Source organism: Staurois parvus, unplaced genomic scaffold, assembly GCF_062004578.1.
Source record: "Staurois parvus isolate SC_StPar_1 unplaced genomic scaffold, SC_StPar_1.0 ptg000608l, whole genome shotgun sequence".
Lineage (NCBI taxonomy): Eukaryota > Metazoa > Chordata > Amphibia > Anura > Ranidae > Staurois > Staurois parvus.
Genome location: NW_028318404.1, coordinates 2467461 through 2479563, shown reverse-complemented (window position 1 = coordinate 2479563; position 12103 = coordinate 2467461). Strand labels below are relative to the sequence as shown.

Sequence of the window (12103 nt, the reverse complement as noted above, 5' to 3'; positions counted from 1 at the left end):
AGGTGTAAAATTGCCCCATATTGAAATGGTTAATGAGACACCTTTCACACCCCTGATGTCTCACCTGCCCTCCATAGAAAGTAATGGAATGCAAAATGTGCTTCATCAGCTTTTTCCCCAACTTTCTGGCTGGGAAAAGTGACTCCAGGACCGGACATTCACTGATCTCCATACTTCTACCTACTGGACCCTGCCATGCTGATCCCTTGTATGCCGATGGATGTGCTGAGCCCTGGAAATATGATGGGGTCACGTGGGGGGTAACGACAGTTCCCAGGGTGTGTGGAAAAGTTAAAGTGCCACCTATTGATGTTTTGGGGTGCTGTCATTTTCCGCTGTGTTGCAGGCACATGCTGTTGTGAGGCTTTTCATATCCTTTTACTCAATATAACCTCCTGTTTTATGTTGTACAAACATTGGGGACTATATTGTGCCTGTGTGTGACAAAATCAATGTCAATGGATTGTTTTCCAAAAACTGAGAAACAGTTGCGTACATATCATGCAACATAAAAATGTGCAACTATCATCTTATATCCTACATGGCCTCTGCTTTCAGAAATGACAGGATTTCTAGGGTCTGTACCTGACTGGAGCATGTGTGCAGGAAATGTATAAATCTCCCCGGAAGTGAAGAGGTTACAGAGCTGTCTGCGCGCTCAGGTGCACTTTAAATCCAGCAGCGCCCTCTGGTGTTCAGGTTCGGCAATAGCTCTCACAACAGGGAGGTGAGGTCTGGGAGCTGGAGGTGCAGCCAGTGTCTGGAGCTTGTGTACATTCCGCTCCGCCCATATTGTTCTCCAGGAGTTGCCGTAGCTCCATGTGACCAGCTGACATCTTGGAGGACTTCAAGCAGTGAGCTGTGGGAGCCGCTCTAGCCCGCTCGGCTGACTCTATGGTGATCCCGGCTGGACCCGGAGATGCAGCTCACAGTGAAAGCGTTAAAAGGCAAAGAGACGAATATTCAGGTGAGAGGGAGAGGAAAGGGGTTTTTGTGGTGGATGGACTGCAGCTTTGGGAGTGAGACTGGCCAGGTCTTTGCTATACTTCATATGGGTGTTCAACAGGCATCCTCATCAATGTACAAAGAGGACCTGTCCCTGACCCCCATACAGTGTCCTAAGAGAAGAGAGGTCAGGCCCAGGCCTGGTGATGAGCTCTGAGGTTCATATACACCGGGTGTGTCGTATACCGCCCTCCTAGCCGTGGTCCCATTCCTCACCGTGGTCCCATCCTCCACTGTGGCTTGTTGTGGGGTGGGGGAGGAGGCCATGGTAGGGACAGCGGACAGCCAGTGCTAAGACTCCTTGTCGCACCACAAGAAGAATCCCATTATTGGCGCTGTTCACATCTCTGCAACGCGCTTCTGTGCGTATCTTCTGGTGGCCATATTAGGTCCATGGTGTCACACGTGTTGGATCCACGGTGTCACAGGTGTTAGGTCCATGGTGTTACACATATTAGGTCCACAGTGTCACAGGTTTTAGGTCCACGATGTCACACATATTAGGTCCATGATGTCATAGGTGTTAGGTCCATTGTGTCACACATATTAGATCCATCCGGTTTCCTCCCACACTCCAAAGACATGCTGGTAGGTGAATTGGCTCCTGTCTAAATTGGTCCTAGTATGTGTATGTATGAATGTGAGTTAGGGACCTTAGATTGTACAACATTGAGGGTTAGGGACTGATGTGAATGTACAATATATATGTGTAAAGTGCTGCGTAAATGGATGGCGCTATATAAGTACCTGAAATAAATAAAATAAATGGTGTCACACATTAGGTCCACAGTCTCACAGGTGTTAGGTCCACGGTGTCACAGATGTTAGTCCACAGTGCCACAGATGTTAGGTCCTTGCTGTCACACATATTAGGGCCACGGCCTCGCACAGGTGTTAGTTCAACAGTGTTGTGACGGACCGCCTATCACTCTGATTGGGTGATTCTGTCAGAGACCTTCTTCCTCACCGCTGGGACACAGAACCAAGGTATTGTAGCCGGGCATCGCACCCAAGACGAGGCAACACTAGCTTAGGTGCACTGGAACTCTTTATTAAACAGAAATACAGATTTTTATACGCTCAGATATAGGGGCAGTCCCCATATGAACAATAAAAACAAACGTTACACATTGGGTTAAACTTCCCACACTGATTAGGTAAGAGCTTGATCACATTCTCCTAAACAGTGCAAACGGTAACAGTACAACTAACAGTGATCTCATTAACAGTAAGCTAATCAACACCAGGCCCCCAGTCAAGCCTGGGAGCCCACCCCAGACAGCCCGGCACCTCCAACCCTGACTACACCGAGTACATTACACATGCTGGCTTTCACTTGTATAATCTGTCCATCATAAGACCAAACTCATACAATATTCCGACAGTCTGAAAAAGTGGAATTAATTTACCTTCATAGATTTCTTGAGGGAGAATGTTGATAATTATTTCTGTAACAGGTGTCACACAGGTGTTAGGTCCATGGTGTCACAAATGTTGGGTCTGTGGAGTCACACGTGTTGGGTCCATGGTGGCAGGCACGTTGGGTCCACGTTGTCACAAGCATCCCTGCCCCTTTGTATACACCCAGCTGCAAAGCAGGGAATGCCCTGGGTGCTGCTGATTGGGCTAACAGGGATGTGATCATGTGACAGCCTCCTATGGGTTTGCCCTGCAGCATGGTCAGTCCTGCTCAGGACCAGGGATTAGCTCAGGTGTGTTTAGAGAAGTGTATGAACCCACCTGAGAGATCCCACTGGGAAGCTTTCAAAGTAGACAGCCAATCATGGGTGGGGAAGGCTTGCCCCGCCCCTCAGCCACAGGTATACAAGGGGCACACATACATGTGGCTGCAGGGCAATGCATGCCTCAGTGACATATGAATGGTTCTTTACAGTGACTGGTTTCTGGCAGGATCAATCAGGTAAGGTCGGATCAGGATCTCAGCAAGCCCAAGCACACTCCATGTATAGCTGCAGCTGAGGGGTGAGTTTGCCTCCTCCACCACCTATGATTGGCTGATGGCTTTGACAGCTTCCTGGTGGGATTGCTCAGGTAGATTCAGACTCATGTCCAAACATGTCTGAGCTCAGGGATGAGTCTGCACCTACCTGACCTATCCCACAAGGAAGCAGTGAATGCACACAGCCAATCACAGGTAGTAGAGGTATGCCCTTCCCAGATGCTTGTATACATGTGTCTGAGGGGAGGGGCAAATTTCCACCACCTATGATTAGATGTCCACTTTGATAGCTTCGTGGTGGGATCGCTCGGGTAGGTTCGGACTTGCCGCTGAGCTCAGACATGTTTGAACAGGACTCTGAATCTACCTGAATAATCCCACCAGCAAACTGTCACAGCTGTCAGCCAATCACAGGTGGTGGAGGCTTGCCCCGCCTCTCAGCCACACATATACAAGGTATGCGCTTGGGCATGTTGAGATCTTGGTCTGAACCTCAGTGATCCTGCCAGAAAGGCCGAGCTAATCATCTGTGGCCAAGACATCCCCTGCCCTGCAGCCCTGTGTATATGAGGGACATGTATACATATGGCTGTGGTTGGCAATTGCCCCCGCTGCTTATGACTGGCCCAGTACACAAAACCGCTTTCTTGCGTGATCACAAAGGTAAGTTCAGACTGAGCATGACCCCTGCCCCTGTATAGCTGACAATGACCTTCCACTTACTCCCTGCTGCCCCATTTATCAACTGCAGCCCTCAGAAAAGCCTGACTTAAAGTGGAACTGCTTTTAAAACTATAAGCAGGATTTTTTTTGTATTTTGTTTTTTTATACTACATGGGACATACTACGTTTCCTCTGCTCACATGCAGCGCTGGTGAGGATGTTCATGGATGTTGCATCACAGAAGTGAAGGTGAGTATTTACTGACTTAGTTCTGCTTTAAGTCCCTAGTTGGAGCTTACACAGGGACAAGAGTCCTCCACATACTACTGTGATAATGGTTGAGTCTGGCCAATCAGGCAAATTGTATCATGAAAGCAAGGGAATTGACTCACACGGTCCCCCCATTCCTAGGAGTACTTGCTGTATCCTTGGCCTTGTGTGGGCAAACAGGGTCCAAGAGAACAGGGGCATAGTAAGTATCAGCAGCTGAGCGGCTCAGTAACATTGCCTGATCTCAGCAGTACTAAGAACTGAAAAGACCAGTGATGTGCTCGGTCTGCAGACTATACCAGAATTGTACCATGATTACATCTACTGGTTTCTCTATTGGTTTTCCAGGTCTCTGAAAATGACACCATCCTCACAGTGAAAAGACTGGTAGAAGAGAAGTTACAGGTACCAGTGTCCCAGCAGAGGCTGCTGTTCAGAGGCAAAGCCCTCTCAGGTACAGTGTAGCTTGTTAAAATGTTGTAAGTGAACCGTTTGGAACAAATCAGACATCCTCATGAAACTTCCTGGAATAGTTCCTCCATCTGTTTTACATGGCTAAAAGTTGAACTTTGTTACAAAAAAAAAAAATTGGGAGCAGGAAGGTGCATGTCATGCCTTTTCTACAATAAATACTTCTTACCTTCCTGTTCCTGACAGCATGTGGTTCTTAATGAACTACCAGGGTGCTGATGAGCACTCTATGTAGGTGATTGATTCTTCCTGTCATTCAGTATCTGCCTGCCTGTGCGAGGTACAAGCAGACAGCTACACTGACTGTCTGCAGGAGCCATGCTTTAGCGGCTCCTAATCAGGGGTTTTTCCTTAGAAAATAGATGCAGGAACTCAAACACAACCCCCAAAACCCCCTCCCCACACACGTTCTCCAAACCTCATCAAGTAGTCAGTGTGTTTACATTTCACTAAAAGTGGGAGGGTCTTAAAAGGGCATTAAATACCAAGAGTTCATTACGTACAGAATGCAGAGTTTGGGGGGGTTACAGAGTACAAAGTTCGGGGTGCGCTACACACAATGCAGAGTTCAGGGATATGCTACATGCAGAGTTCGGGGTGCGCAACACACAGAGTGCAGAGTTCGGGGGTGCGCTACACGCAGAGCTCAGAGGTGCATTATGTGCAGAGTTCGGGGGTGCACCTCACACAGAGTGCAGAGATCGGGGGTGCGCTACGCGTAGAGTTTGGAAGTACGCTACACGCAGAGTTCAGAGGTGCGCTATGTGCAGAGTTTGAGGGTGCACTACGTGCAGAGTTCGGGGGTGCATTATGTGCAGAGTTCGGGGGTGCACCTCACACAGAGTGCAGAGATCGGGGGTGCGCTACGCGTAGAGTTTGGAGGTGCGCTATGTGCAGAGTTTGAGGGTGCGCTACACACAGAGTGTAGAGTTCAGGGGTGCGTTATGTGCAGAGTTCAGGGGTGTGCTACACATAGAGTTCAGAGGTGCATTATGTGCACCTCACACAGAGTGCAGAGTTCGGGGGTGCGCTACATGCAGAGTTCTGGAGTACGCTACACACAGAGTGCAGATTTCAGCCTTCTTCCACAGCTGCTTACCTCTGCATCCCCCATCCACATCTCAATTTCACTCCTTTTCTGCTCTGACCTCTGCATGCAACCACCCCCACCCCCCCTCCTTAAAAGCTGCACCATCTTCCACATGTCTTACTTTTGTTGCTGTGTTAAGCTTAAGCACCCAGCTGACTGTAGTACCTCCCCGCACACTGTAGGTGGCACCGCCTCTCTCACTTTCAAGGAGATCATCCAGCAGGGGTGTCAGCATCTGAAATGCACCCCAGACACCTGCATCTCCCTTGTTCCCACCTTGCACTCAGGAGGTCAGATCTGTGGGAGCTGTAGGGAGACAAGCTGTCACTTGTGACTTCTGTGTATTACAAGTGAGAGTGGTGAGTAGGGAGCAGAGGGCCTGAGCCAGAGGTAGTGAAACTCAGTTCCGTCAAGTTCCAGCTGATAAAAAGCCCTGCTCCTAATGAAAAAAAAATATAATAATAAATGCACATTTTTTTTAACCTGCATTTAATGTGTATGTATTATTTTTTTTTAAAACGGTGAACGTGCCAGGGATCCAAAAACTTTATTGTAGAAATCCGTCATAAAAGCATGATCACAGCTCCACCAAGACAGGCACAGACATTAACACATTTCACACTAAAAAAAGTGATTCATCATAACAAATGATAAAGCGCTCTTTAGTGTGAAATGTGTTAATGTCTCTGGCAAGTTAAAGGATAAGTTCACCTTTGGGAACCTGTTACGTTTGACCCGTTTTTAGGGTGGAACATGTAACATATTTACACTGGTGCAGCTGTTGCCCGATCCACCCCCATCCCTGTGACAGCAGTACAGGGAGAAGTTCCCAGTACTAGCTGTCACTTTTTTGTAAACTGCATGGCCCTGTGATAGAATATACTACAACTCTCGACAGCCTTTGCGGCTGTTGGCTTGTAGTTTTCAATTAACTACCATGGCACTGTTGCTCTATGGTAGTTCATTGAGTCTTCATGTCAGACTGTATCTGCTTGCTTGTTCAGGATTTAGGGGCACACAGATACACTGACAGTTTGCAGGAGTCCTGCATGGCACCAGTGATCTGCTGATCGCTGGTGCAATGCTTTCCAGGCTCCAGAAAAAAAAAACAATAGTGCACATTTTTTACCTGCAAAAGAGGGATATTCATTTTTTAAAGAGTGAACTTATCCTTTTAGAGTGCGGTTATCTTTCCTTTTCCTACAAGTCTACTTATCCTTTAAAATAGCTGAAGATGCCAAACTCATAGGAAGATGTTGGAGTCAGTGAGTGAGTTTGCAGATGTTGCATTGCTGAAGCAGAGGTAAGTATAGTATTTAGTTCTGCTTTAAAGGAAACCTTTAGTGAAGTTGTCCCCCACAAGTGCAGTCTACCTAGGACAATACTTTCCTCCTCGGTCCAGTGATCCTTCCTCTTACATGGTCCTGGCTGGCTCCTCGTCATAATACACATGCATACTTTGGCCCCATTCATTTCTATGGATTAGCTGTACTCTTGCAGCCTTACACCCCGGTCACATCAAGCCCGACTTTGAAATCGTGCGTCTTACAGTGAAGTCGCACAATTTCAAAGTTGGGGGACATGCCGATTTCAGGTGTGATTTGTACTACTTTAGAAATCGGTGCAGCTCTGACCAAGTTGGAAGCGCAAAAAATTTGACCGTTGTAATTGTGGACAATAGGGTGCGACTTGGCATACGATTTGCAAATTGCATGCCAAGTCGTACCCGATGTGACCGGGGTGTTAGGGTTGCAGTACAGATTACCAATAGAAATGACTGAAGCTGCGGCACACAGGTATGATATGAAGAGGAGCCAAAATGTACCATGTGAGAAGAACATAAATGTTTAACCAAAAGGATTGCACAAAGGGACTTGGATTTTAATTTTAAAAGCACAATGTTAAGGTTGGCCTTTAAAGAACAGGTACACGTTTAGGCCAGTTTCACACGTGCTTTACCGCATTTATGTTGCTTTAACGTTGGTGTTAAAACAGCCCATTTATTTTGAATGGGCTGTTGTCGCACCTCAGCACATTTCAAACTGGACCTGACCCATTTTTTGGAAATGCACTTGGAAGCACTCCACCTTTTTCTGGTGACAGCTGTAAAATTTGGGGGTTTTTTTTATTCCTTTCTTTCAGGATGACGTTAGTTACCAAAACAAATACAGTGCACAGGTTCTAACCCTTCCTCACTTTATTATAAATTAACACAAGATTTTGCAATTTATACACTTTTAAGAAGTGAAGCAGGAACAAGGATCATGTTAAGTATGCCTCCCAACTGCTTCTGCTCCTCTTACCTTCATTCTCCCACCACCCTGTGGTTGCGGGAGAGGAGAGAAATCCTATGTAAGTTCCAAGGTTATCTAGAAGAGCTTACACAGGGTTAATGACCCTTATTACTTGATATCATTTGGGCTTGAGCACCCAGCACTGCATGATGGTAGGTAAAAGAGAATCGCATGTTCCCCTATACACTGATGCACAAGGTATATCTCTTCACTGCAGAAGGCAAACCAAATGGCTGGGGACCAAAGGGAAGGTAAGTATAGACCATGTCCAGTAAATATTTGTATTTGATATGTTTATTATAAATCTTCTGTCCATTCAGCTTATGGAGCTCCAGGCACCTTTTGACAGTTTCCTTTGTCTTCTTACCATCTGCTGTAAAAACCCTGTTTACAGAGCTCAGTAGCCATAGATGGATTTTACACACAAGGGAATGAGTCAGAGAAGTGTTCCATTTCTCCCCCCCCCCCCCCCACCACCTTTTTTGTATAGTACTCTTACCACTTTTCTGCTGTTGTCTGATCAGGTGATGTTTCCTTTCTCCTTATTTTTGGTTCTCTCTGGCGATGAGAAGTCCTAAATACTGCAGAAATTGTTCCTTACATAATGGCATTAGCAAAATGCTCTGCAGCGTTCTCCTGTTATTCCAGGGCTGCTTAATAACGGCCCTCTGGGGTGGGTCCTGAGGCCTGGGGATCATAAAAAGTCAAAGTCACACAGGTATCATTCATCCCACAAGAGGACTGATGGTGGACTGCAGTTTATGAGAGACCATGTTGGAGAGGAGGGTGTAATGCAGCCATAGCTGTTTTTAACAATGCTTGCATTATTTAATTTTTAAAGTGGTAGTAAACATCTGAAAGGAAAAATGAACAAAGCATATTCCTCTATAGTGTGTAATAGCCTTAATCCAAAGCATCTAGTTTGGTTCATATCTGACCTTTCCTCCCATCTGCATAAATCTCTTCTGACAGTCCAACTGTAAGCAATTTTTGGAGATGGTTTGGCCCCCCTCCAGCACACAGCAGGTGGTTGACAGCCTCAGCTGTGCATGTTTCTCTGAGTGATTGTAGAGGGGGGTGTCTGTTCCCTCCACTCTGATAACACTGAGCTCTCCTCCCATGCAGTGTAGTGTGGGATGTCAGATAAACAGATACAATTTATGTAGGAGGATTTGTTTGATCTCTGTGTATCACCTGAAGCTGGTCACCTCAATGGGTATATGTAAGGGTTTTAGCTGGAGTTGGGCTTTACATGTTTATTTTTAAACAAATATTGGCTATGTGGTAGAAAAACCGGTATATAACATCAGTTTAAAATAAATTAAACTATTTCTATGGTTGAACTGGATGGACTTTTGACTTTTTTCAGCCAGACTAACTATATGTAACTATATGTAAACTCAAACAGTAAAAGTTAAAATGTAACCCCAAACCAACCTTGCAAAAAGGGAAGTTAACGGAGTAGTAGTTTCATGATCCAGGAGCAACTTCTTTTACTGCTGTTCTTATCTGCATTCACAGCACTGTTCTAATGAAGAGGTTTTTTTTTTATTCCTGTTCAGATGAACATAGCCTTTCCTTTTATTCCATTGGACCTGACGCCAGGCTCAACCTGATGGTGAAAGAACGAGCGTCCCCAGAGGCGGGAGGAAACGCAGTATGGAAATCGCTAGCTGTCATTCTAGGGAGACATTTTAGTCCCTCTGATGCAGAAAGAATTCTGGAGTATGTGCAGAAGGTAAGGAGCCAACTCAAAGGGTATGGAAAGGCAAATAAAGTAGTTCAATGGAAAGCTCTTCACCTTTAAAGTCTGTCTCTGTTTCATTTAAAGTTCGTTTGTTGCTGGTCCAAACAATCTGTTTACTTCACTAGCAGATGCAGTGGCCGTGTGCGCTGTATAAATTGCATTTAGCCGGGACCGGAACTTCCTCCCCACTACTGGAATAAAATTGAGACGGACTGAGCAGCGTTCAAACTCCATTTTGTTGTGGAAGCAGGATTGGAAGTTCCTTTCCTGCAACTGGAACACAATACTGTAGCATGTAGCTGAGGATACCGTATTTGCCAGCGAATAAGACAACTTTTTATACTTAAAACCATACCCCAAAAGTCGGGGGTCGTCTTATACACAGGGTATACATTGTGAACCTTTAGTTAGTTTGGGCCAGGCTGGCTCAGAACGAACGTCTTTAATCTGTCAGCCCGCTGGATGTGCGGTAATACTGTATATACGGTAGCTTCGGCTACATACAGTATATTGCGCTGAGTCAATTACGGCGAGTGATGCATTCTATTAATGAATACAAAGCCTGTTCGGATTGGCAGAGCTTGTGACATCATCAGCCTGCTTCTCTGACTCAGCCAATCCGAGCAGGCTTTGTATTCATTAATAGAATACATAGCGTGCCGTGATTGGCTCAGCGCGGTATACTCTATGTAGCCGAAGCTACCATACATACAGGAAGCCAGGAAATATGAAGCCAGTTTCAAACTGAAAGTTGTAATGTATCACAAGATGTCATTGATGAACTTCTGATGTCAGAGGATGAACATGATGTGGATTTTGAGGGATTGTAAATACCGGTAAGTCATAACCATTTTAATTAAAATTATTTAAATCAAATCTGATGTTTTTAAATTGGTGTTGCCTCGGAAGGGGGGTAGTCTTATACGGCGAGTATAGCCTAAAAATGTTTTAACTGGAAAATTAGGGGGTCGTCTTATACACCCAGTCAGCTTATATGCCGGTAAATACGGTGCAAACACAGCCACTGCATGTGTTAAAGAAATAAAACAGTTTATTTGGACTAGCGTTTTCCAAATGAATTATGTAGAGCGCACTAAAACTCGGAGATCAGCTTTAATGAGGCAAGTTTTTGTCTTGTTTCCCTTTTTTTTTTAACCTGTTGATCCTGCTAGTTTCACTGCCCAAGTGTTTTTACGTACTTTACATACATGAACTACAAACTGAAGCCTAACGCAGCCTGTAGATGATTTGATTTTCTGTCCCTCCGCCACGGATGGAAGGACAGAAAATCACTTGATTTATGGGCAACCTTACGCTTCAGTTTGTCGTTCACGTATGTAAAGTCAGATCTACAGTAAATCTAATAGTCCAACACTACCATCCACAGGCTGACAACACTGCTGTCTAAGGGTGGCTACACTGCTCTTCCATAAATCCATCCTAACCAGGATGCCTGCACTATTGTGTTCTGCCAGCAGGAAAAAGGAGGGGGTTTGGGGAGCCTTCCCTGTTAGCAGAATGCAATGATTACTACTAGCAGCTAAAGCCGCCTGCAGTAATCGTATGTAAAAAAAAAAAAAAAGGCTGGTTGTACCCAAGTCAATCAGTCTGCCCATACATGGATCGAATTTTGATCCATGTATGGCTGGCTTAACTCTAGCTAACGCTTTTTAAGTAGTTACACCAACAAATATTCTGTTTGGATAAAGGTTTTGACATAAATGAACTAAAGCTGACCATTGTAAGCACCCCTGAAAGTGTTAAATGTTTTTTTTCTGAACCCTCTAACTGCTACATTTGCTGCACACATAATGTGTATGTTGCTTTCTTTTATGTAAAAATATCCCCTTTATTTGCTCTTCCTCAGGACTATGAACGCAGCCTGTCACTTCTCAGCCTGGATGACATTGAGCGTCTGGCTACACGAATTCTCCACCCACAGCTACCAGAAACCATAGACCTCGGATTCCTGGACTGACACCCTTTCCCTTCACAATGTACTTGTTTCCTAACCCTGTACAGTACCCAAATTGCATCACCGTTGCAATAAAACACAAAAATGATCAGGTGCTTAGTCACTGAGTTTATTTCCAGAAATCGGTCTGTTCTGACTTTCCAGCCTAAAGAGGGAACAAGTGATTTTCTGTATACAGATGATCCTTTTTATCCATTATTTGGCAACTGAGCAAAGATATAAGGGTTTACTTTTTAAAGTATAGACTGATGTCAAACCCCCTCATTAACCAATCAGCAATCTTTGTTACTTTAACTGTTCCGAGTTGCTGAAGGGTGAAATGTGATTGGCTACCATGGGCCCATGCACCTGGCACAGAATCTTACTGCTCTTGGCTGCTGGATCGTTAAATTGAAGTGCCTGGACCAGTGCTTTTGATATAGTATGGAAGGGTTAGGCTGCCAGGTTTTAACTGCAAACAAGTAATGAAGGTCACGGCTATCCAACATGTTGGAGACAGAGGTCCCCTTTATCAAGGTGACAAATCTCTCTGAAATGTTAAATTTGATATGGAATTTCAGTATATTCTCTGGATGTTACCATCAAATTGCTGGCTTTCATGACTTGTTAGATTTACATAGTACCCACA

General features: G+C 45.1%; 1 protein-coding gene across 1 annotated transcript; it reads left to right on the top strand.

Moving 5' to 3' along the window:
- The first annotated feature begins 808 nt into the window (after positions 1-808).
- Positions 809-11566, top strand: UBL4A (ubiquitin like 4A). The gene is made up of 4 exons (XM_089692957.1): positions 809-967; positions 4247-4352; positions 9316-9491; positions 11368-11566. Exons 1-4 carry the CDS (start codon positions 920-922, stop codon positions 11476-11478), a joined length of 441 nt encoding a protein of 146 aa, XP_089549083.1. The 5' UTR covers positions 809-919; the 3' UTR covers positions 11479-11566.
- Positions 11567-12103: the final 537 nt, after the last annotated feature.